The sequence below is a fragment of the Dipodomys spectabilis genome, unplaced genomic scaffold (genome assembly GCF_019054845.1).
Source record: "Dipodomys spectabilis isolate Male_0828 unplaced genomic scaffold, ASM1905484v1 ptg000163l, whole genome shotgun sequence".
Lineage (NCBI taxonomy): Eukaryota > Metazoa > Chordata > Mammalia > Rodentia > Heteromyidae > Dipodomys > Dipodomys spectabilis.
The window spans coordinates 11,055,283-11,082,511 of record NW_024870840.1 but is presented as its reverse complement, the minus strand read 5'-3'; the positions used below and the strand labels follow the sequence as shown (position 1 = coordinate 11,082,511).

The 27,229-nt window shown below is 35.3% G+C and overlaps 1 protein-coding gene across 6 annotated transcripts in view; it reads left to right on the top strand.

The window, feature by feature from the left end:
- Anks1b (ankyrin repeat and sterile alpha motif domain containing 1B) overlaps window positions 1-27,229 on the top strand; it is a 946,206-nt gene that overhangs the window by 502,123 nt on the left and 416,854 nt on the right. For all 6 annotated transcript variants that reach the window (XM_042693313.1, XM_042693310.1, XM_042693314.1 and 3 more), the window contains 2 exons: window positions 5,745-6,334; window positions 8,244-8,316. In XM_042693313.1, the coding sequence (XP_042549247.1) occupies window positions 5,745-6,334; window positions 8,244-8,316 (663 nt within the window). The remainder of the gene's footprint in view (window positions 1-5,744; window positions 6,335-8,243; window positions 8,317-27,229) is intronic.

The following is a 27,229-nucleotide window of genomic DNA, read 5'->3' as shown; positions in this document are numbered from 1 at the left end:
ATCCTCTAGGTTCTGTCTTCACTCTGGTAATTTTACTAAGCAATCTCACACGACACTTCTTGCCATTATTTCCTGAGCTGTTGGAGTAATATTCAGAAAACCATCTGTTTGAAACTTGTAGGTCCTATTTCATCCATTTTTGAATGGATTTTTATATAGGGTGAGAGATAAGAATCTAGTTTCAGTCTTCTACATATAATACCAGTTTTCCCAGCATCATTTGTTGAAAAGGCTGTTTATTCTTCCAATGTATGTTTTGGGTACTTTTGCCAAAAATTAGCTGGTTTTACTTGCATAGGTTTTTTTTTATGGATTCTCTATCATTAGTCAGCATACGCTGTTTTTGTGCCAGTTCCATGCTATTTTTTGTTACTATGGATCTATAACAATAATTTAAAATCAGATATTGTGATACCTCCAGCCCTACTTTGTTTGCTCACAATTGCTTTCGTTACTCTTGTTTTTTTTTTTTTTTTCTCTTTTTCTCCTTGCATATAAATTTTAGGGATTTTTTTCCTAGTTACGTGAAGAATAACATTGGAATCTGATGGAGAGTACATTGAATCTGTACATCACTTTCAGTAATAGAGCCATTTTTCAAAACATCAGTTCTACTGATCTATTAACATAGAAAGTCTATGTCTTCTTCAATGTCTTTATTCAATATTTTATAGTTTTCATTGTAGAGGTCTTTCAACTCAGCTTGTTCCTAGTATTTTAGGCCATTTTAGATGGTACTGACTTCTAGATTTCTTTCTCACATGTGAATTGTCACTATACAGAAAAAGCTGCTGGTTAATATATTATTTTGTATACTTTGATGAAAATGTTTCTCAGCAGTAAAAGGATCTGGTAGAGACTTTAGAATCTTTTAAGTATAGGATCATATAATATGCAAATGGGCAATTTAACTTCTTTCTTTCCTATTTATATCTTTTTTTTCTTTCTCTTGTCTCATTGCTCTGGATATGAATTCAAGCACTATATTCAATAAAAGAAAAGATTGGATACCTTGTCCAATTTTAAAGGACATGTTTTTGCTTTCCCCCCTTTAGGATAATATTAACTATAGTTTTTTGTATATATCCTTCGTTATATTGAGATATAACCCTCTATTTCTAGGTTCTTTAGAGTTTTTCTTTATTATGAATGGATGTTGAATTTTGTCAGAGTTTTTGGTATATATGGAGATGATCATGAGTTTTTACCCTTGATTCTATTTATGTGGTTTATTTCTTAATTTTACATGTTGAACCATTCATCCTCTTATTCCTAGAATGAAACCAACTTGATCATGATGTATCATCATCTTACTGTGTTAGTGAGTTCAGTTTGTAATTCTTACATTGAGAATATTTTTAATCTATGTTCATAAAGGAAAGTAGTCTATAATTTTCTCTTCTTATTGTGAGGATGCTTATCTGGTTTTGGTATCAGGGTACTACTGGCCTCATAGAATGAGTATAGTAATATTCCTTCCTTTCTGTCTTACAGTATAGTTTAAGGTGTTAACTATTCTTGAATGTATTCTGAAGTGAATCATCTAGTCCTGGGATTTTTCTCTTTTACTGTAATACTTCAAGGTCATTGCTCATTGTAGATCTGTTTAGATTGTTTATATTATTTTACTTCAATGGAAGATCATACAAATATAGAAGTTGATTCACTTTTTCAGGATTTTCCAATTTATTGGAATATATTTTCAAAATATTCCATAATGGCTGTCTAGATCATTGATATATGTTGTAGTATCCCTTTTCATCTCTAATTTTATTAATTTGGGTTTTCTCCCTTTTTGGTTAGTTGGGCTAAAACTTTGTCAATCTTGTTTATCTTTCTTTTTTTTAACTAACCCCTCCTCATACTGCATTCTTTATATTCTTTCACTTTTTGCTTCGTTGATTTAGATAATTAAGATCTAACTTGATCTTTATTATTTTTTTCTGCCTACTCATTAGGTTATTTATTTGAGATCTCTCTGGTTTTTTTTAATGCAAACTCTCATAACCTGAAATTTCTTTCTTAGAACTGTCATTGCTGTGACCTGAAGTTCCTAGTAATTATGTTTTAATTTTACTTTCATTGTAAGGATTTTAAATTTTCTTTCCCAATTTCAACAACTCACTGATCATTGAGAACTGCAGTGTTCAATCTCCATACTTATATAGTTTCTCTTGCTATTGATTTCTAATTTTAGTCCATTGTGATTTGAGAAAAATAAAGTTATTTAACTTTTCTGTATGTTTTTAAGACATCCTTTATAGCCTAAAATGTGATCTATTTTGGAGAAAGTTCTATGGGTTTCTGAAAAGTGTGTATTCCACAGTATAAAATATTAATAGACATCTATAAATTCTATGGACATCTAAATTCTATAGTTGCCTATTAATATTAATATTTGGTAGATGTCTATTAATTCCTTTGATCTGTGTTGAAGTTTAATCTGAAGTTTCTTTGTTAAATTTCCATCTGGATGATGTATCTTTCTAAGATAGAAGAGTATTACTATTATTGTATCTGACCCTATCTGTCCTTTTATTACCAATAGTTGCTTTAATGCAATTAGGTATACCAGTGTTCAGTGCCTATGTTTACAGTCATTATAACTTCTTAATGGGTTGTTCCCTTGATTAATATGTAATGACTTAATCTCTTTCTAATTTTGGATCAAAGTCTCTTTTTTCAGATATGCATACAGTGCCGGTTTATTGATCATGAATTACTTCAGTTTGTGCTTTATCATGGAAACTATTTATTCACAGATGTTAAAGGAAACTTTGCTGGGAATAGTAGTCTTGATTGGCAGTTATTTTTACTCAGGGCCTGCAATAGATACATTCCTTGTTTTCTGGCTTTTAAGGTTTCTATTGTAATTTGTATTATCAACATTTTAACTATAACATGATGTGGATAATGAAAATGCGTCATCACTAGGGTGAGAATGACAATTATTTTTACCGTGGCAAAAGTTCTTATTGAAGCATAATAGGCTTACTCTTCAAAGATATTGTTAAGTCCACTTACAGGAGAGAAAGTCAGCCTCAGATTGTGAGAAGTTTACTAAATTTCATTTGACCTCTAGTTCAAGATCTATTATTTCAGGAACTGTTTGTTGATTCACCTCAGGCTGGGATGAATCCTTTCACCAATATTTAAGAGTACCCAAAAAGAAAAGAACCCCCAAACCATCTTGTGACATTCTATGACCTTAGTAAGCTATATTGTTTGGCTGGAAAGTTCTCTCTCAGAGACCTAGTGATCTCATGTTCCATTTTTTGTTCCCATTACATTTCTCCATCACCTGTGGCTACCTGCTACCTACCAACACCGCATTGAGCTTTTAAATTTCTTGCTTTTCTAGATTATATTTTGTCCATTTTTTAGAATACATGTCACTTTTGACTTGTGTTCAGTTTTAATAGGGTCTTTTCTTAGTTGGCAGCCTTCTCTTAGAGTTACAATTTCCACTTCCACCCAGAGGACAGAAAGTGGATGGCAATAAAAAATATTAAATATAAATCCAGTATTTCAAGCTAGTTTTAAAAAATGAAAGTATTAACTATAAGCAATAAGATTATAAAAGGAAGGAAGTAGAATACTTGTGTGATGAACTAGGAATTTAAAAATTATTAGGCCAAAGGTATTAGTAAATAATAAGATGGGCGATGGGGAAAAGAAACATGAAGAAGAAAGACAGGAAAGAGCAACTTCTAAGAGATGAAACTATAAGCAATAATAGAACAAAATAAATTAAGTACTGAGAAAAACAAAATAATACAAAGGAAGGAGGGAGGGAGGGAAGGCATGAGAGAGGGAGGGTAAAATTGCTTGGTGAAGGAATAGGATGGATTCCCATCCCACCTCATCTCAGACTTGTTTTCACTTTATTTCCTACGAAGCCAGATGTTTTTCCTCTCTAAAATCCAAACAAGACTAGAAAGGACTATTTTTGAATTGAGCTTAGTACTGTCTTTCCTTCTAGATGATAAATTCTTATTAGTTTTTTTTCCATATTCAAACCTGATAGGGGGAGTTCAGAAGCTCCCCTCAAACTACTACCACCAACTTAGCCAGGAGACCCAGGGGAGCCAGGGGATACTTTCTCTGGGTTTCTAAGGAAATCAGAAAATAACTAATACTATTTAAGAGAAGAAAGGAAAGGGGAGAGCTTTGTATAATTCCTAAGCAGCAGCTATTGTCCACCAACATTCTCAGGCCCTTTAGAGAAGTACAAAGCAGTCAAACCAAGAAGTCAGGACAGGCTGAACTAGGCATGGGTTTCTGATTAACCCCACGCACACCAGAGTTCAGGCTACAGCTTCCCCAGTGTGTTTGCTGGTGGTTTCCCTTTGCAATGCAGTTCCTATCCAAATAGAATACGTGTGCATAAATCTAAGTCACAACATGGCAACCAATGTCCTGGGCCCACACTGATTCTCCAGTGGAGAGATCTTTGGGGTTGAAGATAAAAGCCTCAGGGTCCTCTGCTCTCTCCAGCCAGAAGGCTTTTCTAAGATTTCCTTCCAATACACCAGTAATCAAGCTAGGAAGGGCAGGGGCTCCTTCTCTAGAATATGCTTGCTCTGCTCCCTTCATCTTTACTTTTGCAAGGTGCCTATCCAGCTCCCTGATGTTTTCCTTTCTTTTGCTTGCAGCTATTGCTGACAAATGAGGAATTTCCCCTTCCCGACCATTTTGCTTAGTGCTCTATGTTAGGCTCTATTGTTCCTTTTATAAATCTAAAATTCAGTTATTTCTGGATTTCATCTGGCTTCTAACTGCCTTCTATTTACTGTTTCCCTGTCTTGCCTTTCTGCTCCACCCACCACTCCCTGGTGTTCAGTGTTCTGTAGACACAGGAAAATGCTAGCTGTCTTTTATCTACCATCTTCCTGCCTTTTATAATTGACCATTTTTAAAGACCCCCTTCCTTTCCAATTTATAGGGATTTTGATTTGTCTAGTATAATGCATTTTAAATCTCAGAGGAAAATTTATGTTTTATCTCAGGAAAAAAACCCTAAAGCAATGAAAATGTTTTCTCTTCTTTGGGTTCTTTTCTACATTACAATTCCAAAGATTTAAAGAAATGAGAAAATAACTAATGCTATTTCAGAGAAGAAAGAAAATGATAGTTTTGTGTTAATAACTCAATATCAGTTTTACATAGCAGTCTTAATTTCTAATGATATTACAAATGCATTTTCCCTTGTTAGGTCTGAACAAACTCTTTTTGTTGAGATCGTAACATTGTCATAGAATTATTCTTAATTTTATGTTTAAAATAATACCATCAGGATTGCTAACATTAAATTACTTCTAATTGTACTTCTTGCAAGATTTGAGGGGGCTGGGAATGGGGCAAAAGGGGTACCATCATGTGCAATTTTGACTCATCTGGCTGATGCCTTACTATTCTGTGACGATCATGTACTATGGAGGCTTTTAATGTGACTATCCTACTTCATGGAGCATTAAGAATTCATTGAATGAACAAATAGGCTTTGACAAGGTCACTTATTCAAATCTTTTGTAACTCAGGAAGATTTAAGTCATACCTATATACATTCATTTTGTATGCGCAGCACTACAGAGTAAAGGCCATTCTCTAAAGTAAAAGTCTTGCAATGTAGCAATAAATCCAATGTCTGTATGTTGCTCACGTTCATACAGGTACTGTGTGTGTATGGTAGCTTTTGGAGTGCTATACAAGCAAGTATCCTGACACCTTTTCTCCTTTTGCAGAGGACCCTTCTCAACAGGAAGCCAATGATCCCCCTAAAGAATATGATCCTGGGCAATTTGCAGGCCTTCTCCATGGATCCTCTCCAGCCTGTGAGTCCCCTGAAAATCCATTCCATCTGTATGGGAAAAGAGAGCAATGTGAAGAAGGACAAGATGAAAGCAGTTCGGCAAGCAGTCCTTTGCCTTTTAAGCAGACTGCAATAGAAAAGAGCTCAGAACCTTTGGTAAAGAAAATTAAACCCAAAGTGGTCAGTAGAACAATTTTTCACAAAAGAAGCAATCCACTAGAGAACCACACCATCGTTGGTACAAGAACAACCAGGAGTGGATCCCGGAGTGGGGACCAGTGGATTGTGAACACAGGAGGATTTGTGGAGAGAGCTTGCACTCTGGGGAGAATAAGGTCATTGCCCAAAGCCCTGATCGACATGCATTTATCCAAAAATGTCTCTAAATCCGATTCTGATCTCATCGCCTACCCTTCAAAGGAGAAAGCATCAAGAGTTAACTGGAGTGAATCTTCAACTGCGGAACACAGTTCTAAAGAGACTTCAGAAAGAACACCATCTTTCACATCTGAGTGGGAAGAAGTAAGGCCAGATATTCTTGCTATTTTTTTTAAAGACGTTGGAGTTGAGGGAGGTATGAGGGAATGATTTTCAGCTGTTTAAGTCTTTTAGAAGCTAAAGAAGAAGAAATTAACAAATATATATAACTGGAAGGGAAAAGGTTCTATGGGTAATAAATGATTCTTCTATAGCAAGTATAAAAATAAACAGTTCCACACATGTGGAGAAATCTATTGTCTGCATAGAAACTTATGTTATGCAGAAGTAATAACTAGCTATGAGATATAAGATGTTGTTCACATCATGCCTTCCCAGGCATTGGAACTGAGAATTCTAGAGAAATCTTACATTTTGCTCTGTGTCAATTTGATAATTGCTAAACACTATGTAACTCATCTCCTTTCTTTAAGATATCATATTTTTCAGAACAGCTTCTTGTAGTTCTAATATGAATGGTAAAGTCAGTGGTCCTGACTTTTCTACAAGAATCATATCATATATCATAAATAAATAACACTTGGTATTTTCCTTTTATATATATCAGAGAAACAAAGAAAAAAGTATAGGGGCCAAGTAGCTCCAACTTAAAAACAATGTCTACTTAAAGATAATGTCTTTAATCAGAAAGAATTATTTTTAAAGCAAGTGCTTTTGTAAGACTATGAAATATCATCTTTTGCCCCTAGGGAGAATTACATCATGAAATAATAAAATTCATTGCTTCTTTTCTTGAATTTCTTTAAAGAATGGGCCACAGTCTTTATTGATATTTCATCCTACTTTGTCACATTTTGTCTTTCAAAAGGCTGTGCCAGTTGGATTTGGTTTAAAAGCACATTAGGTCACTATAGTATTCTGAGAACTAGAAATAGATATGGTTCTGATATTGACTGTCTGAATTGAGCTATTTGGGAAAATCACTTGGTATGTCTGGATCTGTTTCAGGTTGAACAAAATGGGACATTTAAGTAATGCTCATTGTCCTTTCTGAAACCTGCTGTCTTACTCAGGTTGCTAATAAGAGGAATAAAGAGATTAAACTCTAGATGGCTATGAATTAGATAGACACATTTAAATTCTAAGCTAATATGTGGATTTAAAAAGATGATCCATTTCTTGTATTTTTTAAGCTCTGTGAATACATTTGAAATCATTCTTAGAATCCTTTTTTGGAGACAAGACTAATACATTTATATTGCCTTTCAGAAGTTAGTTGTTTTCATGTACATATTCTTGTAATTGGATGCCACAAGCCAGTTTGTGTCTGGCCAAACAACTTAGTTAAAACTGGATTCTGATCGTCATGCCTGCAAATTGAAATCTGCCACTTTAACTGGGCAAATGAGATTCATGCACTCAGATAGAAGAAGCAGGATTCCAGAGAGCTTCCTTGGTACACCAATAGCCCAGTCCCTTTCTGAGTTTAAAAACTTCTAGTTCTTAATTTACTTATTTATCTGAGCACAAACTTCATTCCAAGAAATGCGGAGAACATGCAAACCCAGTTCTAAAGCTTGAGTTTTATTTTTATTTAATTTTTACTGGGAATTGAACCCAGAGCTTTATACATACTAGATAAGCACTCTGCTACTTGAGCTAGGCTTCTAGACCCTTTGTTTTATTTTGTTTTTGAAATAGAGTCTTTTTACCTTTGCCCAGGCTGGCTTCAGAGTCAGGTAGGATATCTCTACCTCCTAGGTTTCTAAGATTACAGATATGTACCACCATGCCTAGTTTAAAGAAGCATAATTTATATTTTAAATACAAATCCAAAAGATATTCATTTCCTTTTTATTCTTTTCCTATTGGTCTATATCTTGTAGTAATGCAATGACCCAAGAACATATGATCCTGAAACGTAAAAGTTATTTTTAAATGTGATACTCAAATGAGTTTAAAAATTCACTTACATGGCTTTTATTTCTCACAGATTGACAAAATAATGAATTCCATAGATGTTGGCATCAATACTGAACTTGAAGAAATGAATGGAGAGGCCACAAGTAAGGGAACTTTTTTCTATATTATAATGAATGTGCTTCAGAAACAGCCAGAAAAATGATCAAGTTCTTTAGATAATTTGTTTAATCTTAATAATTGTAACTACAAATTATTTCCTTTCACTCTCACATTCAACAACGCTGACCTGAAAACAGTATCAATTAAGTATGCTGATTTAGCAAATAGTGAATTTTCTCCATATACTATTTTATGATGTCAGTTAACACTAAATGAAGTTTCAAGTTAACGTTGAGTTCACTATGAAGCACTGCAAACTTGTGTTGAATTCGACAACTTACTACACTATGGTGTCTCATTTGGTATAATGTCCCATTTATCCTGCCCGAAGTAATTAACAACTTTTAAGTTGTAAGTAGCATTTGACAAGAACTGTGTGTCACTTGCCTTCTGATATTCCATACTACCTAGCAGAGTAGCTCTCAGAGTTGGTTTTGCTGTCACTAGTTAATATATTGCCGTATATATATATATATATATATATTCCTACCATGCCATTGAATAATAGAAGAAGGTAATTTCAAACCTTCTTTACAAAGTTTTTACTTAATACTGGTAGTTTATGTCAGATCAGATAGACAAATCTAAAAATAACAGTAATACTCATACCAAAAAAATTAACATTTCTAAAAAAGTCAAAGACTTGAACTGTATTTCTACAGATAATTTATAAGTTCTCAAGAATCCATGTTGTTTTGTTTTCTTTTGTTTTGTGGTTTTGTGCTAGGCCTTGAGTTTGAACTGATGGCATAAGCACTGTTCCTGTGTTGTTTTTATTTTTTGTTTTGCTCAAGGCTAGCTCTATACCACTTGAGCCACAGTTCTGCCCTGGCTTTTTTGGTTTAATTGGAGATGAAAGCCTCACAGACTTTCCTGCCTAGGCTGGCTTCAAACCACGATTCCCAGATCTCAGACTCCTGAGTAGTTAGTGAGCCACCAGCCAGCCCTTGGCTAAGAGTTCATGTTTAAATAAGTAGAGACAATTGACATAATAATTGAAAATGTTTTTAAGATAAGTAATCTTATCTTCTTTAGCAAGAAGTCTAAATATATCACAGGATAAATACCTATAGTCCAGGGACTATGATGAGGTGATTGAGGAACTTACCTAAGAAGCAGAATCTAAGGAGGTACAGAACAGCTGTCATCGAAATACAGAGTATTTTGATGCAATACTTTTAAAAGTCACAATTAATGCCAAAAACCCATGATGTTAAAGAAACATCAAAATTGTAATAACAGTAAGTTACATCTTCAGTGGCATGACCTTTGTCACTTTGCCTGATTCTCAGATGTGGGTCAAAAAGCACATACTTTGTCAGGGAACCAGCTGAGTCTTTGCAGAGATAGAGCTGGGTAAATGAGGTACACTTACAGGATGTTGCCAGCAATGCTAGAGCTCTATAGGCAAGCTGTGCTGTCTCTCAGCAGCGATGAAACTTGAATGAGACTTGGAAATCCTGGGCATAGGTCTGGGAAGAACATGATGGTCAGCTGAGATGGGAGGATGGGGATACTCTCACTTCCCAACCACAAACGCCCATTCTCCTCTTCCTCTCAATCATCCCCCCCACCCCGATATGTTTTCCTATCAAATCCTTACCTGAAGAGGGACTTCCCAAATAAGATCCAAGCATACTGATTTTTTCCTGAGGGACATGAGTAGTGCTTACAGAGATGGGTATATTACTTTGGAGTTGACATCAGATGTATCCTGATCTCCCATAGCAAGATCTACAACATAATAAGCATTCTATAGAGCACAAGAGAAACTGGAAAGGTTGGGAGTTTCTAAAAAGTGAACACACCCACATATACACATGCCTGGTAAATTTTTTTTGACATTTTCAATCAGCACATTTGAGAAGTTTTATAAAGTCTTACCATCCTTGTAATTTTTGAATGAGTCAAAAACCTTCCCTGTCACTACTGCGAACATTATGGAGGGTTTCTCAGGGTATGGTTTGCAGATCACCCACACCAGCGTAACTTCCAACACTGGTGGCAAAGGAAGACTCCTTCCTGCCCCTGTTCTACTGAATCAGCATTCTTGGTAGAACTTGAAAATTTGCCTTTTAAACAAACATGCCACACTATATAGTATGCAGGAAACTTGGAGGATGATCTTATGGGAGCCAGCATCTAGGTGGCTAAGAGGCATTATTGCAAACCATGTTTGCAATCAAATAAGAATATATGAGTCTAAATGAGACCCTTGTCAAAGTACTTTGGCTATTGCTCTTATCCTAGAAGAATGAAAAATTTGTCTGGGTCCCATGTTTGTTAAATGATAACTTTTTAAAAGGCCAAATAATATTTTTTGAAATTTAGAAGTTTTTTATTTTATCTTAAGAAAAATATTAGTGAAGATTTGAACATAATCCACAGGCTTAATGATACAATATGATATTAGCTCTATGACTGCACATATATTCTATTCTCCCATGCAGAAATGCTAATCAATACTGAGGAGTTTGCCAGGAACCAAAGAACCATCCTAGTAAAATATATTGCCACATAGTTTTTTTTCAGATATGTTAATAATTTCAGGAAGGTGGTAGGATTTGCAAATTTTTTTATTAATATGAAGGTGAAAATTTATTTCCTTAATAAACTATATGATTCAAAGATAGGATAGTTGTCCAGTGATATAATAAGTGCCTCCAATGTTCAAGCTGAGACCTAGCATTGCTTCTCTTTCAGAATGGTGACCTAGGCACTGAAAACACAGTTAGACTCAAGTAACATTGTACATTATTCTAATGTTCTAAAATGCCTCAAGCACGGTACCACAAAACCATAAAAATGTCATAAACATTATGAAAAAGAAAGAGCAAATATCAAAAATGCTACTCAGGCAAAGCTGCTCTTGAAGAGCATTATCCTGATTAACAAATCTGTAGTTGTGTCTTTCTGCCTTTCCTATTGCCATTCATCCCCTTTCTTTATTTACCAGTTTTCTACAATGGAAAAGAAAATGAAATCAGAGATTCAGGCCACAAAGAATCATTACTATTGACAAAGGCTGGCTCTGTCTGTGACTTAGCTTTTAGCTCTTAATTACAGACTAATTATATACTATATAATAACATGTAGCATTCCAATTGGTCTTTAGGCCAATTGTGAATCACATCTTTACTGGTCTTCAGACTTTTCCATTCAAGGCTAGGTTTAACTAGAGGGATGATGAACATGAATGAAGATGTCACCACTGTACAAATAACATTGTGGTACTGGATGGGAAATCACAGGGTGAAATCAAGAGACAGACATGAATTCAAACTACAAATCTATTTGCTAACTGTTTGATCTTAGCTAACTTAATTTTCCTAACAACAGAAATGGAGATAGTAAGAGACATGCACAACAGAATACAGAGTTTCACCCATGTATTTATACACTAAATTTTAGCCCTCACTTTGTCCTACCATGAAGAAGACTGTGTTTAATACTGTACGCATACAAAGACAAATGCCCTTTAAGAAGGTTATGATGCGAAGGTATTGTGACATGCTATAATCTCAGCCCTTAGGAGGCCAAGGCAGGAAGATTCCAAGTTTGAGCCCGATTTGAGCTACATCACAAGTTCCAGGCCAGCCTGAAGTACATAGTAAGACCCTATCTCAAAAGGAAGTGAGGGGCTAGAGGCAGGCTCAAGTGGTAGAGTGTCTGCCTAGCAAGCCTGAGGCCCTGAGTTCAAACCCCCGTACCATGGAAGAGGAAGGGAACACAAGGGAAGGAGGAGCTTCTATTTATTCTCACGGGCTTAATATTAAATCTGGTATATTTCCTAAAATTGTCATAGTATATCAACTGGCATATGCTTGTTACCAAACCACCAGGTAATTAATACTAGAGAAAGTATTACTGTAAGAACTACAAGTGAAGTATGCCCTGAAAAGATGTGATATGATTCAAGTGGCCTAAATTATGTTTTAAGAAGTCTGAGTAAATCTTTTTTGCTTGAAATGGGGAAGAAATGTTTAATGAAATTAATAGGTGGTAAATTTATAATGAGGGAGGGGAAATAATATATTATTTAGTATGTGTTTTCAGTCTCTAAAGTCTAACTTTGGATGCTCACCAAGTTCAGTGCCATACATGGGTTTAATAATATTCTGACATTATGAGCATTTATAATATTTATTCCTTAAAATCTCAGAGGATGATAGAATAAAATGATGAACAATGGAGATGCATGAGGAATTAGCATTAAATTTTCCATGTTCTCATCCATTTTATTTCAGCATTTTTATTTGCCCTTCCCCAACCTATACATTTCCAATGCCAGGTATTTATTTAGTAAACAATATTTATTAGACTAGAAGGAGATTTGGAGCTTTTATCTTCTCTCCTATAAATATGATTCAGCTCAGGGTCTGAGCAAGCTCAGATAACTAGTTACATTTATTGAAACCAGTTTCCAATTTAAAAAAAAAAATCCCCAGCAGTTATGTAGTTTGAAACCTATCCAGTAATCTTAACTAAGATATAAATACAAGTAAATGAAATTTTCTAAATTTATCCCAGGTCAGTCTTTTCAGTTCTTGGAACATATTAACACATGATTTTTCACAAACAACATTTCTGGTTTCCAACTTCAAGTCATATTCAAATGCCAAAGAAATGAACATTAGCACTAGGATGTTATGATATTGACTTCTTCATGTTAGGCAGAATACCACCTTCTCTGGTGATGCTGGATATGTGATGTGATACTATGTAGGGAATCATGGTGCACACCACAGTTTGTATTTACAGAATTCTAGCAGGGATCAGGTTTTGAAATTAAATTTAGCTGGCTTCAAATCCAAGGGTTGCAATTCCCTGGCTTTGTCACCTCTTTGATGTCAACTTCGTCATCTGTAAATTCAGATTTTCAATAACCACCTCCTAAGGCTACTGCAAGATTAAATTATATTGTACTACTATAGTGTCTAGAACATGACAGGTGATCAATAAGTATAAATTCTGTTTATTTCTTATCCAACACACGCATGACTTATTTTTCTCATTAGAGTGTATGCCACACAGGAAGACACTTGGAAAATATTGCTTATCTTTCTGATCAATGGTGATTGTAGTTTTGATATAGAACATTCTAATTTGCTTTCCTGTGAAATCTTTTCTGAAGTTCTATTTCTTAGTCATTGTTATTGTGTCATAAGGAAGCTCATTTCAAGTTTGAAAATGTGTTTGTTCAGTAGAGCTACTTCAAATTCTCACACTTTCTATAAATCAGGTTGATGATCTTGATTATACTGTGGATCCACTTAAGTAAGTGGACACTCCACTGGATATTTTTAACATTACACAACAGCAAATATCTGGAATAATCAAGTGCCTAGACTTTATAATACTAGGGTGGCAGTCAATCTTGCAAATACCCTCTGTATCTAAACTAGCTAGAATTATCTATTAAATTATTATTAAACAGACTAGATACATGGACTGATTTAATTCAGCCAAATACATGAATAAAAGTGTCTAGTTAGAATGCATTTTTTTTGGTCGGTTGTGGGGCTTGAACTCTAGGCCTGGGCACTGCCCTCAGAATTCAAGAGAATGTCCTAGCATTTTTATTTTTATTTTATTTTTTATTTTTGGGTCCAGTTGTGGGGCCTGAACTCTGGGCCTGGGCGCTGTCCCTCAGCTCTTCAGCTCAAGGCTAGCACTCTACCACTTGAGCCACAGCGCCACTTCCGGCTTTTTTCTTTTTGCTTATGTAGTGCTGAGGAATCGAACCCAGGGCCTCATACATGCAAGGCAAGCGCTCTACCACTGAGCTACCTTCCCAGCCCCGCATTTTTATTTTTAAATTACCATTTTTGTTAATACATGAGTTTCATCTAAATTTTAATTATAAATGAAAGCTCTTCAAATGAGTGAATAAAGATTTTATCATATAGTGCATGTATATATTGGGTCAATTTTTAAAAAGCCTTGTTGAAAAATACATATTTCTGAATGCAGAAGGTAACATTCAGTCCACAATCCCTCTTTCCATTTTGCTTTGTCTTACTTTTGAGAAAGTGTCTCAATGGTAGAGCGCTAGCCTTGAGCTGAAGAGCTGAGGGTCAGCGCCCAGGCCCAGAGTTCTGGCCCCATGACTGGACCCCCCCCCCCCCAAAAAAAGGGATACTCAATCATTAATCTCATAATGACCAGAATGAATGGGTCAACCTTATAGTCTGTAGACCTAATTGATAAAACACAGCAAAACAAGAATGACAAAATATATCAAAAAAGTCACATCAAAGAGAAGAATTTACCTTAAGGTGAATTTGAGAGAAAGTGTCTCAATAAATGTAGCTCAGACTGACCTCAGATTCATGTTTCTCCTGTGTCAACTTCCTGGGTGTTAGGGTTGAGGGAGTGCACCACCACACGCGGCTTACAACCCATTTTCAAAGTTTTGCTCTCCTTTCTCCAAGTATGAGGGCAGAAGTGACTGAAGCAGTCTTCTCCTAGTGAAGTGTCACCTTCCAAATGGGTCTGTGGAAGTAAGGAGAGCTCACAGGCCTTTCCCCTGCTTGGGTCTTAATTTGCATGAAGTGCAAATATCTCTACAGCCCCAGACAGTACTCTTTCCTAATGTCCTGGTTGCTTCCAGACTCTTTCAATGTTTGTTCTCATAGCTCTGTGTCTGTGCCAGAAGGTTCTTTATCAAAGATGCAGCAGATAGTTGTCCTGCTAAAGCCACTTGTGGAGATACCACCATCAAAATCCAGAACACTTTTTAAGGTGTTTTGTAATTGCCCTTTTAGTGAAGTAAAATAGAGGGAGAAAGCTGAATTCCTTCCCACTGTGCATCACATGTTGGGCAATTTACTGCAGTTCAGATTTTCAGTTCAATTTGTAAAACAGGTCAGTAGTGAAGAATTACCATACCTATTTTATAGATGAAGAAAAGCTTATAAAAATTAAAGGATTTGTCAGACTCACCAGCTTCAATGCCAGTTGTTTGTCTTCTCAAAATCCATACTGTTTTCAATAAAATATGCTTCTGGCACAGGACAAGTGAGCTAGTCCATTGCTTCTTTCTCTTAGGCCAGGCATAGTGACATATGCATAAAGGGGATCCAGCTGACGGCATTTAAGTGTAGAACCAGCCACTTTCCCTTGGCCAGGTCTAATTGTCAATATTGAAGGTTTTAGCTAAAACCCCAGAGCACTCCTAAAGCAAAGGCCACACAGTCATCTATGCAAATGAGTCACGGCCCTGAAGAGCCTCTGTCTTCCTGAAAGTGAATGTGAGCATGTTAATAATGATCTGTGTTTCACTTCTTTTCCTCATCTTCAGTAATATTCTTTTTCCATGAACCATTAAATTGCACATAAACGCCTCTCTATGAAATGCTTTATAGTAGGCATATTTTACTTCTGATTTTTATTTCTCTTTACTATACTGTTCTTAATAGAACCAACTGGGAAAGGTGGGTAGTAGAATAGATTAGCATACAATCACACTATTTAATGTAAATCAAGAAAAGATTTATCTTATTATTATTTTATGTGCCACTTTGCAATCTTATTTATTTTAGATTAAACCTAAGGAATCAATTAATAATAGGATATTTATGTAAAAAATGTGAATTACAGTAGTTATTGATCTTTATCAATAGATTTTTTGATCAGCCAAACAATTATGTTCTAGGCACAATCAACACTAAAATTTATCACCATTCATTGAAAAGTCTTTAAAAACTAAAATAACTTATAACACAATATGATTTTTGATCATTACAATATGACTGAGATTCTCAAGTTTTTCAACTAGAGGTAATGTTCATATGTGGAATTAGACCTTCCTTAAGTATGTAATAGAGTACTGTTCTGTGGCCTAATATTTGTTGATGATGTATCAGTAGTTAATCATTGTTTTAGTCCATATCAATTCAACAAAATATCTAACTCTAGAAGAGGCCTGGAGAACTAAACATAGGCCATGGATCCACTAACACTGGGTACTTTCTATTAGATTTCTAGTATATGGTCAACCAACATCAGCCAAAAATACTTCCTATGATGATGGGCTCACTTCTATAAGAGATGATACATTCTATCACTGGGAAGCTCAAATGGGTAAAAATTATTTTGTGGAGACAAAAATATATCACCTACACTTCAATACCTACTCCAACAATTACTATCATTATCACCGTGGGCCTTATTTTCTTAGTCTGAACCTTAGTTCTTCATGTGAACAATGACTATAATAAGTAATGTATACTTGCGCTAATATTTTGGGAAGCTCTTAGTGAGAAGAAAATAGCAGCATTTTTGATACACAGATCTTAATAGATGATCTCCTCCTTCTTTGAGTTCTTTTTCCCCTTCATCCATTATTTTATTAAAAGAAAGAATTTTAAAGAATGTTGCTCCATTATTTCTAATAATATCAAATACACATACCACACACATATGTCTTGCAAAGGTATAAGAGGCTGAGGATAAATGTATATGGCATGAATTCATATATAGTTCAAGGGCCACAGCCATGACTCAACAGTAGAGTGCCTGCCTAAAACACAGATCTCTAGCTAGCTAGCTAGCTAGTTATCATTCTATATGTTGTTATTGCATGAGATTGAAGAAGAGTGGATGCACATACACCAGACTAACACTGGATAATCACTGGAAGGGCAAAGGAAGGAGGTAAGAAAAAAATGTAGCTAGATACAATTTAACAAAATTGTTTGTGAAAATTACGATTGCAAACTTATTTTTTACATTATTTTTTATTGTGAAAATACTGTACAGAGGAGTTACCATTACATGGGCAAGATAATGAGTACATTTCTTAACAAGCATTGTTGCTTCCTCCTTTGTTTCCCCTTAGCATCCTTTCCCATCTCCTCCCCTGCTCCCCTCTGCCAAAGTTGTAAAGTTCATTTTTCGACATAACATCTTGTACACCTCATTGTTGCAAATGGGTGCACCTGTATCCCTATTTAAACAATTTGGTTTTTTTCCCTTCCCCTCCACAAAGTATACCAAGTAAGTCAGGCCCAAAGAAACATAGGTCCCATGCTTTCCCTTATTTGCAATAACTAGTATATGTCTGAGCCCAGCTGAAATGGTCAGATAAGTTGATGTTAGGCGAAATGAACCCCAAGATAAGAATTCAAATGTTTTTTCTTTCTTGCAATTGTTTCTAACATATTTATAAGATGATTTCTTTGTTGCTTTGTATGTCCCTCCTCCACGGTATAACCTCTGTTTTCACTGTATTTGATGATTGCATACTTATATAAACATTGCATATAGATAAATACTTGCCTGTAGTTACGATGCTTGTTTGATTCAAATTTCCCTTGCACATTTGCAATAAACAGTTGCTTAAAAATGTCCTTATAAATATTTTAAAAATACTACCGAGGTATGGTACACACCTGTAATCCTCACTCTCAAGAAGAGTAGGTATGGGAGATGGGAAGGGATGGTAAGAGGAAACAAAGGAGGAGGCAACAATGCTTAATAAGAAATGTACTCATTATCTTGCCCATGTAATTGTAATCCCTCTGTAGGGTATTTTCTCTCTCTCTCTCTCTCTCTCACACACACACACACACACACACACACACACACACAGCATAGGTAGGAGGATAAAGCCAGCCTACGAATCATAGTGAGACTCTGTCTCAAACAAAACAACAAGGAAGAAAGAAAACCCTATTGAATAACTTTTATATAAATATTGATACATTTTTGTAGGATTCGTCATTAATGACTTCATGCTGGCAAGAGAAGAGGCAAAAATAATTAGTAATTTTAAGGATAGATATTAGACTTTCATTATTCATGGGTCATCATACTGATTATCTTTTGATATAAATCTGTCTTCCAAAAAAATATCATGAAAAATGAAGTAATAAATGTAAGTCAGATACCTAGGGAGAAAAAAAATATCTTATTCTGGCTATATCTGTGGTACATTATCTTTATAAGAAAAGGTTTGCTAACTACTACTGGTTCTTTTATTACAAACCATGATCAGATATTAAATTTTATTCATGTAGATAATATAGGAATTTAATATTGTTGGGTTTTTGTTGTTGTTGGTGGTGGTGGTGGTGGTGGTTGTGAGGCTTGAACTCTGGGCCTGAGCGTTGTCCCTCAGCTCTTCAGCTCAAGGCCAGCGCTCTACCACTTGAGCTACAGCGCCACTTCCGGTTTTCTAGTGGTTTATTGGAGATAAGAGTCTCTCGGACTTTCCTGCCCGGGCTGGCTTTGAACCGCGATCCTCAGATCTGAGCCTCCTGAGTAGCTAGGATTACAGGTGTGAGCCACTGGCGCCCAGCAGGGTTATTTTTTTGAGGTTACTTCTTAAAATGTTTTTTATTGTGAAAATACTGTACAGAGGGGTTACAGTTACATGAGCAAGGTAATGAGTACATTTCTTATCAAGCATTTTGCCTCCTCCTTTGTTTTCCCCTACCATCCCTTCCCTCCCACCTCCACAACTACATTCCTCTCCCTGCCCCCCACCTAAATTGTAAAATTCAACATAGTATCTTGTACATCTCATTGTTGCAATGAGTCCACCTGTATCCCTATTTAAACATTTTGTTTTTTCACTTCCTCTCCACAAATTATACCGACATCAAATGCAGTGAAAACAGGGGTTATACCCTGGGGGAGGGACATACAAAGCAACAAAAAAATCACATGGTACCTTATCTTAGAAACAATAGCAAGAAAGAAAAAAACACTTGTGTCCCTATCTTGGGGTTCATTTTGCTTAACATCATCTTATCTGGTCATATGTACATAGTTTTTGACCTTTTCTGCTTGTCCCAGACATATACTAGTTATTGCAAATAAGGGAAACTATGGGACCTATGTTTCTTTGGGCCTGGAAAGACTTGTAAAAAATTATATTAAGTGAAGTAAGCCTACTGCTGTCTTTGAAACTCAAGTATAAACTGCCAGAGAGTTAGAAGTTAAACATTTTCTATGTTGAATGACATGACTGCTTAATAATATCACTTATAGAAAGCACAACTAGTTAGATAGGATATTTGTTTCAGCATTGTCTAAGACCATTTAAAACAGATGACCTTTATTAGACAACTTACAAAATATATTATAGTAGTTCACTACAGAAAATTAAATGTCTAATTAAAATAACAGTGTATGTACATAAATCACCATGAACATGCTGCCATAACAGATTACTGAGTGGAAAGAAAGTTAAGTATCATCCCACTTGTTAATAAGCACATATGCAAAGAGATCTGAAAGGACCAATGCAAAATGGTTAACAGAGGATATCTCCGAGTAAGATCACTGGTGATTTTTATTTTTTGCTCTTTTTTTCCCTAAGCTTTTCTTGAACTTTTTCCATGAGTTTCATTAATTTTATCTATTATCTATGAAGCATTCAATAAAAACAATTATTTGCAATTTTGGTAAACAAATGTAATGACAACATAGAAACATGTGTAAAGACATATATATAGAAACATGTACCCAAAATTTTGCAGGTATTAGTGCTGATATTAAAAATACAGTACCAAGTCTGATTTTGAATTAAAATAGGTGTGATTTATTAGCCTCAGAATAGGATACCTTTGATTTGCTTTATTTTGTTTGTATGTTACAATGAAAAGTTTGCTTCCATTATGATCTTTTCTCTAATTTCCTGCAATTACATAAAATAGACAGATAGAGATCTGTATTTTAAACATATGAATTATATTTTTTAAACATTTCTCTGAACCTTCTTCTTCTTGTTTCACATAATGTTTTCATAATAATGCGACTCTATGAAACACAATTGCAATTTTTTTTTTTTGGTCGATCATGGGGCCTGAACTCTGGGTCTGGGCACTGTCCCTCAGCTCTTCAGCTCAAGGCTAGTGCTCCACCACTTGAGCCACTGCACCACTTCTGGTTTTTTGAGTGGTTTATTGGAGATAAGAGTTTCCCGGCCTTTTCTGCCTAGGTTGGCTTTGAACCAGTATCCTCAGATATCAGTCTTCCTGAGTAGGTAAGATTATAGGCGTGAACCACCAGTGCCTAGCACAACTGCATTCTTTACACTCTGATATTCACTGGTTACTTCCATCTCCACACTAGTTGCTATGTGACATAGGAGAACCTCAGTTTCTTATCTGAAAATAGAAGGGCAGGAAAAAATATTTTCACACTCTATAATTCTAGGACTCATTCTGCTGAATTTTATTTTATGAGCTATGATTGGCAGAATGTTCTCCTTTAAAGCTTTCTACATCTTAATTTCTTAAAGACAAATGACCAATAAATCTCAAGGATGTATATTTCAATGAGCTTCTTCGAGGTCATAATGCATTTGCAATATATTAATATAATGAATGCATAATCTAATGGCTCCATCTATGTAGGCTAGGTAAAATTTTGATTTATATGCAAGTCTTTCACCTAAGCATCTCAACTCTTATAATGAACTGTATGCTGATTTGAATAGCTTAAAGAGCTAGCTGCAATATGTGTATAGTATTCTACAAGGAGAATAAAAGTAGAATTGCTAATGGTAAGTTTTGTCTATATCTTGATTCCACTAAGCTTTTCATAAAAAGTTTTATGACAAAAAGCCTAATTTGGCTTGACCAATCCTCAGTCAAGCATCTCTCCTCTCCATAAGCTCCTAACTTTGCTTGTCCACAAATCTAAACGAGTACTAAGATGCAGAACACTCTCCCTTATCTGTTCATTCCAAATCAGCTGACTACAGAGAGAAGCATCTCCTGTTCTACCTTCCTGATGCTGTTAGCCCAGCTCTACCCTCTCACTCCATTTCCCTGCCAAGTCCTCTCCAATCCTGCTTCACCCTCTCTATAAAAGAAAAGTCTCTTTTGGTTTTTTGAGAAAGGTAGAAGTCTTAAGGGAAGACCAGTCTTCCTGTTGGAATAGTTTTGAAAGTTTCACTTTGCAGAAATCTGGATTTGTTTTTAACTTGATAGTACCAAAAAGTTCTGAGATTTTCTTTTAGTTTGCCTTTTGTTCCTCAATGATAATTCTGATGCACACATTTTTCTGCTGTAATTATTATTTAGAAAAACAATTACATACTCACCTCCATGTTGTCTTGTGGTTGCTATACATACAATAGTCAGAATAACAGACATGATATATGTAAGATTTCTTTATTATATTCTGATACAATTCTATATTAATCAAAAATTTCCTTAGAAGATTCTACTGTTCTTTCTTTCACAACTAATGTATATAGCTATAAAAACATAAGTGAAATACTAAGAGGTTTACTTTTTCTGGGAGCACAGTGTATGATACCATATATCTGTCACCCCCTGTTGCTGACACATGAGGTGATATTGACAGTGACAGTACTACAAGAACAAAGGAAATACAAGTCTTTTATCCTGGGCACTTACAACAAAAAAATTCTTCTTTGTGCGCCACCAACACACTTCACTAAACCATTTGCACCTGGTCTAAACTTATTTTTTTCCAATGGCGTAAGTGCTCATATTCTTAGTTACTTAAGAGTGTAACTCTATACTTATACTCCGAAAAAGACTTTAGAAAGCTTAGAGTTAAAGATATAATTACAGTAAAATAACACCATTAAGACAATAGTAAGAGATGAGCCAGATAGTTTAAAAGATAAAAAAAATTAAGAGGAAGAAGAAAATAAATAATCCAAGAAAGCAAAACTAAGGAAAATGTCTATAGCATAGCCTTCAACTTGAATCTAAGCTTCTAGATTGTGAAGACAAAGTGGGCTGTAGAACTGTCATTAGAAGGGCAAAAACTGTCAAGGCGTGTAGAAAGAAGAGAGTGTCTAGCTTGAAACTCTAGAAGGAATTTTATTGTATATATAACTAGATGAGGGACAATATTTTCCTTAGAAGTCAGGTGAAATCACTATTAGTGAGTGGTCATGGCAATGAAGATCCTATATCCTTGGCATCTACAACAAAGAATTAAATAAAGACCTGCACACAAAAGTAAAGTGACAAAGCAAGAAGGAAGAGGAGGAAGAGAAAGGTGAAAAGGAGGAGGAGGAAGAAGAGGAGAAGGAGAATCGAGAGAGAGAGAGAGAGAGAGAGAGAGAGAGAGAGAGAGAGAACACTATTAAGGGAAATCGCAGACCTCAGGTGGCTCAACAGCAAACTGGTAGACAATACCTTATTTTTTTAATGTCTTTGCTAACTTTAGCTGGTTGATAATAGTATGGAGCTTAGAGAAGCTGGGGCAGGCCAGCCATCCTGCTGCTGTCACAATCATCAAGACCTGAGGGAAGTTGACAGCCTAAGTTAAGTGGTAGCTATAGGGAAAGGGAAAAAGAGTAGGGAGGAGAGATGAAGTCCATTTTCTTGTGCTATTTGACCCTTTTCTGTGTCACCAACTGCATTGAGAGTCTAATGGGGAACTCTTTCAGAAAAGAAGTGTAAACATTCTTTCTTTTATGAAAGCGTTTTTTATTCACCTATATATGGATAGATGGATGGGTGTGTGTGTGTGTGTGTGTGTGTGTGTGTGTGTGTGTGTGTGTGTGTGTGTGTGTGTGCTTTTAGGCAAAAAACATCTAAGCATTAACAATGTATTATCAACTTTAAAAAGATACTTCGAATTTATAAGGGTATACCAGACTGTGAATTTCTGGAATTATTTTTGTGTCTACTTTCATGTTAAAAATATCTCCAAAGTCTCTCAGAGAAAGATATAGAGCTGCTATTCCATTTGGGAAGATCCAAGCACAAGATTAACTGTGGTTCTTATCTTAAATAAACAACAGCTAAATGCTAGATTTAGAAAGTGATTAAATTGAACAGTTCAAATTATGAGATGTCAAATAAGTTTTAATGTGCTCATGTTTGGAATTACTAATAGAAAAGTAAGTTAGAATATATTTTATCTGTTCATATAATCCTGAATCCAGTGCAGTCCTCTGAACATTTTATGTAATAAAATGATATTCAGATAGGTCATAGCCATCCTGCATGCCAGCAATGGTTTCCATAGACTTATGTGCCCTGCAGTTTCTGAATTTCTTCACTAGTTACATGTATTCTCAACTTTACGGCTCCAAGTTGAAGAAAACTAAAAATATTCATTACTTTTTGGCTTTTTTGTAATGCTGGAAATTTTTCTCCATAATGATTTTATTTTTTACATAGATAGTGTATCTGATTCATGACTCATAAATATGGAAGCATAAAAGTATAAATGGCATTTAGTAAAAAAAAAAAATCTCTCTGTAATGTCTTTTGCCTCCTATCTTCATTTCTTCTCCCAACAGACAACTACAGTGTCAAATATATCTTTTCAAATGTACTTAATCAAAATACAGCAAATCTGTGTTTCTTTGTTCAGCTTCTTAACAAATAGTAACATGCTCCACATAGTATTCTGTACCTTGCATTTTACCCATTCAAGGAATGGAAATTATTCCACAATAAAACACAAAATACTCGTTGGCATTTATGTGATTATACCATTTTTTACGATGGCATAGTACGTTCTTATAAACAGTGTGACAATAAATACACTTCTTTATGCTTTAAGCATGCTAATGGAAGCATTCTAAAATTCTAAATTGCTGGTTCAAGGACCAGCATTTGTGTTTTAGATAAAAATCATCAAATTATACTCTTTTTGTGTATGTGCTGGCATGGAGCTCAAACTCAGGGCCTGGGTGCTGTCCTTGAGCTTGTTTGCTCAAGGCTAGTCCTCTGTCCCTTGATCCATAGCTTCACTTCAGACTTCTAGTGGTTAATTGGAGATGAGAATATCACAGAATGTCCTTGCTAGGCTGGCTTCAAACCATAATCTCCAGATCTTTGCTACTTAGGAGGTAGCTAGAGTTACAGGGGTGAACTATCAGCACCTGGAAAGTCGCTCTTCTTAAAGGTTTATAATGATTTTCACCATCACCAATGATATGAAGGAAAGTTTGTTCTGTTCTTTTTTTTTTTTTAATTTTATTTTATTTTATTTGAGAACATACTGTACAGAGGGGTTACAATTACATGGGCAAGATAATGCATACATTTCTTACCAAGCATTGCAACCTCCTCCTTTGTTTACCCTTCAAAGTTTGTTCTGTTCTGAACAACACAGTATGTAACCATCTTTTGGACCTTACCTATTTGCTAGGTTGAAAATTCTATCTTTGCACTAATTCTTGAATTACAAATGAAGTTGAGCTTCTTCTCATATAAGTTCCTTTCCTCTCTCTGAACTTTCTCTGCATACCCTTAGCTCATTTGGGGAGTTGTTGCTCTATTTTTAATGATTTGAAGAAAATCTTTATTAGCATACATCCCCGTGTATGTGATATGATTTAAAACAATCTTTCCCTGTTTTCATATTTTATGACTTTTCTTCTAATTTTTGCCCAGTAAAAATTTTTAATTATTTAAAATTTTTTAAATTTAAAAACTTTAAATTTTAAATTAGTTAAATTTAATAAAGACAAATCATTTCAAAGTTTTATTATTAAAAAGACTTCCTTTCCTATCAGATATAAGAATCTTCCCATAGTTTCTTCTAGTTCTTTTATAGTTATAGTTTTCCTATACTACTTCTATATGTAATTTCCTTTTGTATAAGAATGAGGTATGGACCAAACTTTATTTATTTATATATATATTTTTAATGTTTTTATTGTAAAAATACTATATAGAAGAGTTAAAGTTACATGAGTAACTTTATTTTTACCAGAAGACTACTCAACTGCTTCTATATCATTTAAGAAATTTATTGTTCATGTATATATAAATATATATATTGCTTCCTGTTTATCTTTACTGAGTTATCCTTGTGTATTCATTCATATACCAGCAGCACTCCACCATAATTTAGGCATACTTTATACTGTGTCTAAGATCTTTATTTTTCCACCCAGCAATTTGTGCATCCAATGCATTTTTTGTTCATTTTAATTTTATTTACATAGTCTTGCTGCAAATAGGTCTAGTTTTATTTAGTTCTTGCTTTGGGATTGGGGGGGTGGTCACCAGGGTTGTTAACAAGCAGTCAAGTGGCTGCAGGGAAAACTCAGGTAGGTCATTGATAGTGAGAGATGCAGACAGGACCCTCAAAGGCTACTGGGTCCCAGAGTATCCTGGCCTTGCTTGAGAAGACTGTAGAAGAGACATTTATGCAGCCTGGGGAGCCCACCAGCCTGCTGAGTTTAGTCAAGTGGTTTTCCATCTTCCTGTTGAGCTTCACCTCCTCATCTAGGTTATTCTCCAGGAAGTGACATAGATCGCAGTCTATATATATATATATATATATGTATATATATATATATGGGCTTGGTTGAGGTTCTTCTCCAAAGCCAGAGAAGCTCCCACGACATCAGGGATTTACCCCACTCCTCGTTAGCCAAGGTCTGCAAGTCTTAGAAAGAAGGTGCATCCACCTTACTAAGTCTGCAGATTCAGGAGCTGCATTTCACCCTTGTGCTCTACACCCTCTGTCAAAATGTTAGAAGAGACATAGGCCCTCCAGAGCTCCATCTTTGAGGTCAGAAGAGAAGCCCAGAGTCTGGGAAGTATAGAAGGCCTGAAGAATCAAATTGGCTAGGCAACTGATGACCGCCTCCACCTTAAAGTTGTATTCCTGATAAGGCAAGAAATCTCATGATTGGTGGTTAGGAAGGAGCTAATTTATTAAACAGTGTAAACTGAAACCAAGGCAGGAGATGGGTGAGAAGATGGTCTGCAAGATCACGAATAGAGAGAAGACTGGAGGACAAGTGAAAGCTGCTGAAGAATGAGGCCTGGCAAGTTTGTTACATCCAAAGGGACCAACTTGTGGGAATTTCAGGCAAGCTCCTATTTCAATACATTTTAAATGTTTGAACATCCCTCCACTCGGATTCTTCGAGGTTTAGAAATGCTCAGTTTGTGCTTGTAGAACTTAAGAACAATTATGTTCATTTTCTTACTGGAACTCTCTAGCTAAGAGTTAGCTATACTCAAAAATGGACTTTTTAAGTGCTAAGTAGGTGGACAGGCCCAGCACAGTCTACAACTTTCTGGACTTAGATCACTGGTCTTGACTGAAAGTAGGTGTCACTTACAGAGATGACTAGCATCATAAGAGGAATGTTTTGTGCAACTTTGAACCTCTGGCTCATGTTCTTGAAACACAACTAACCTGGAAGCGATGATTATACAATCATCATTACTTTTCAGTAATGACTATATTGTTTTTCTGCAGAAATCTGAACAAGTCTTATCACTTTCTGTAAGTTGTTTCTTTTCTGCTTCCTTACACTGAGGCAAATATCTTGTTTATTGATTGTCAGAATGAAAATAAATACTTTTTTTATTCTTCATTTCCACTTTTATATCATATTATTTGTTCCATGGTAAGAATTTACACTGGACAGTTAAGCAAGCATGGAAAGATTTTATTCAAGACTACTACAATATAGAAGAGAGATTGAGCTCAACTACTTTTAATGAAAGGCTAGAAAAATTTTTAAACATTAATAAACATTAAGACGTCAGTGAAAGACATTAAGGAGGAAGGTTGGTCAATGTGATTAGACCATCTGTGTTTGTGAATTGGCAGTTAACAAAAAATATGTAGGCTCTTTGCCTTCCACAGAATCTGACACTATCTTTTCTGATGGTTATATTTCAAATAGATGGCTGTTGGGTGCTCAGGAAAGAGCTTCCTAGTCATTATATAGTAAGAGGGTAGAAAAAGAATCATACCTCATGGGATACAATATGAATTTACAACTTCAAATTTTATAAATTAAATACTGTCACTACCAGATTTTGTTTCTTGAAAAACTCATTGCTTCCACAGTGTGACACACTGTGTGCTATATTCATTAAACAAACCATGTCAGAAGAATCATGTCCGTGTCATGGTTTTATATGATTTCACAATATATGAGAATTTGGGACTCTATCACATAATCTG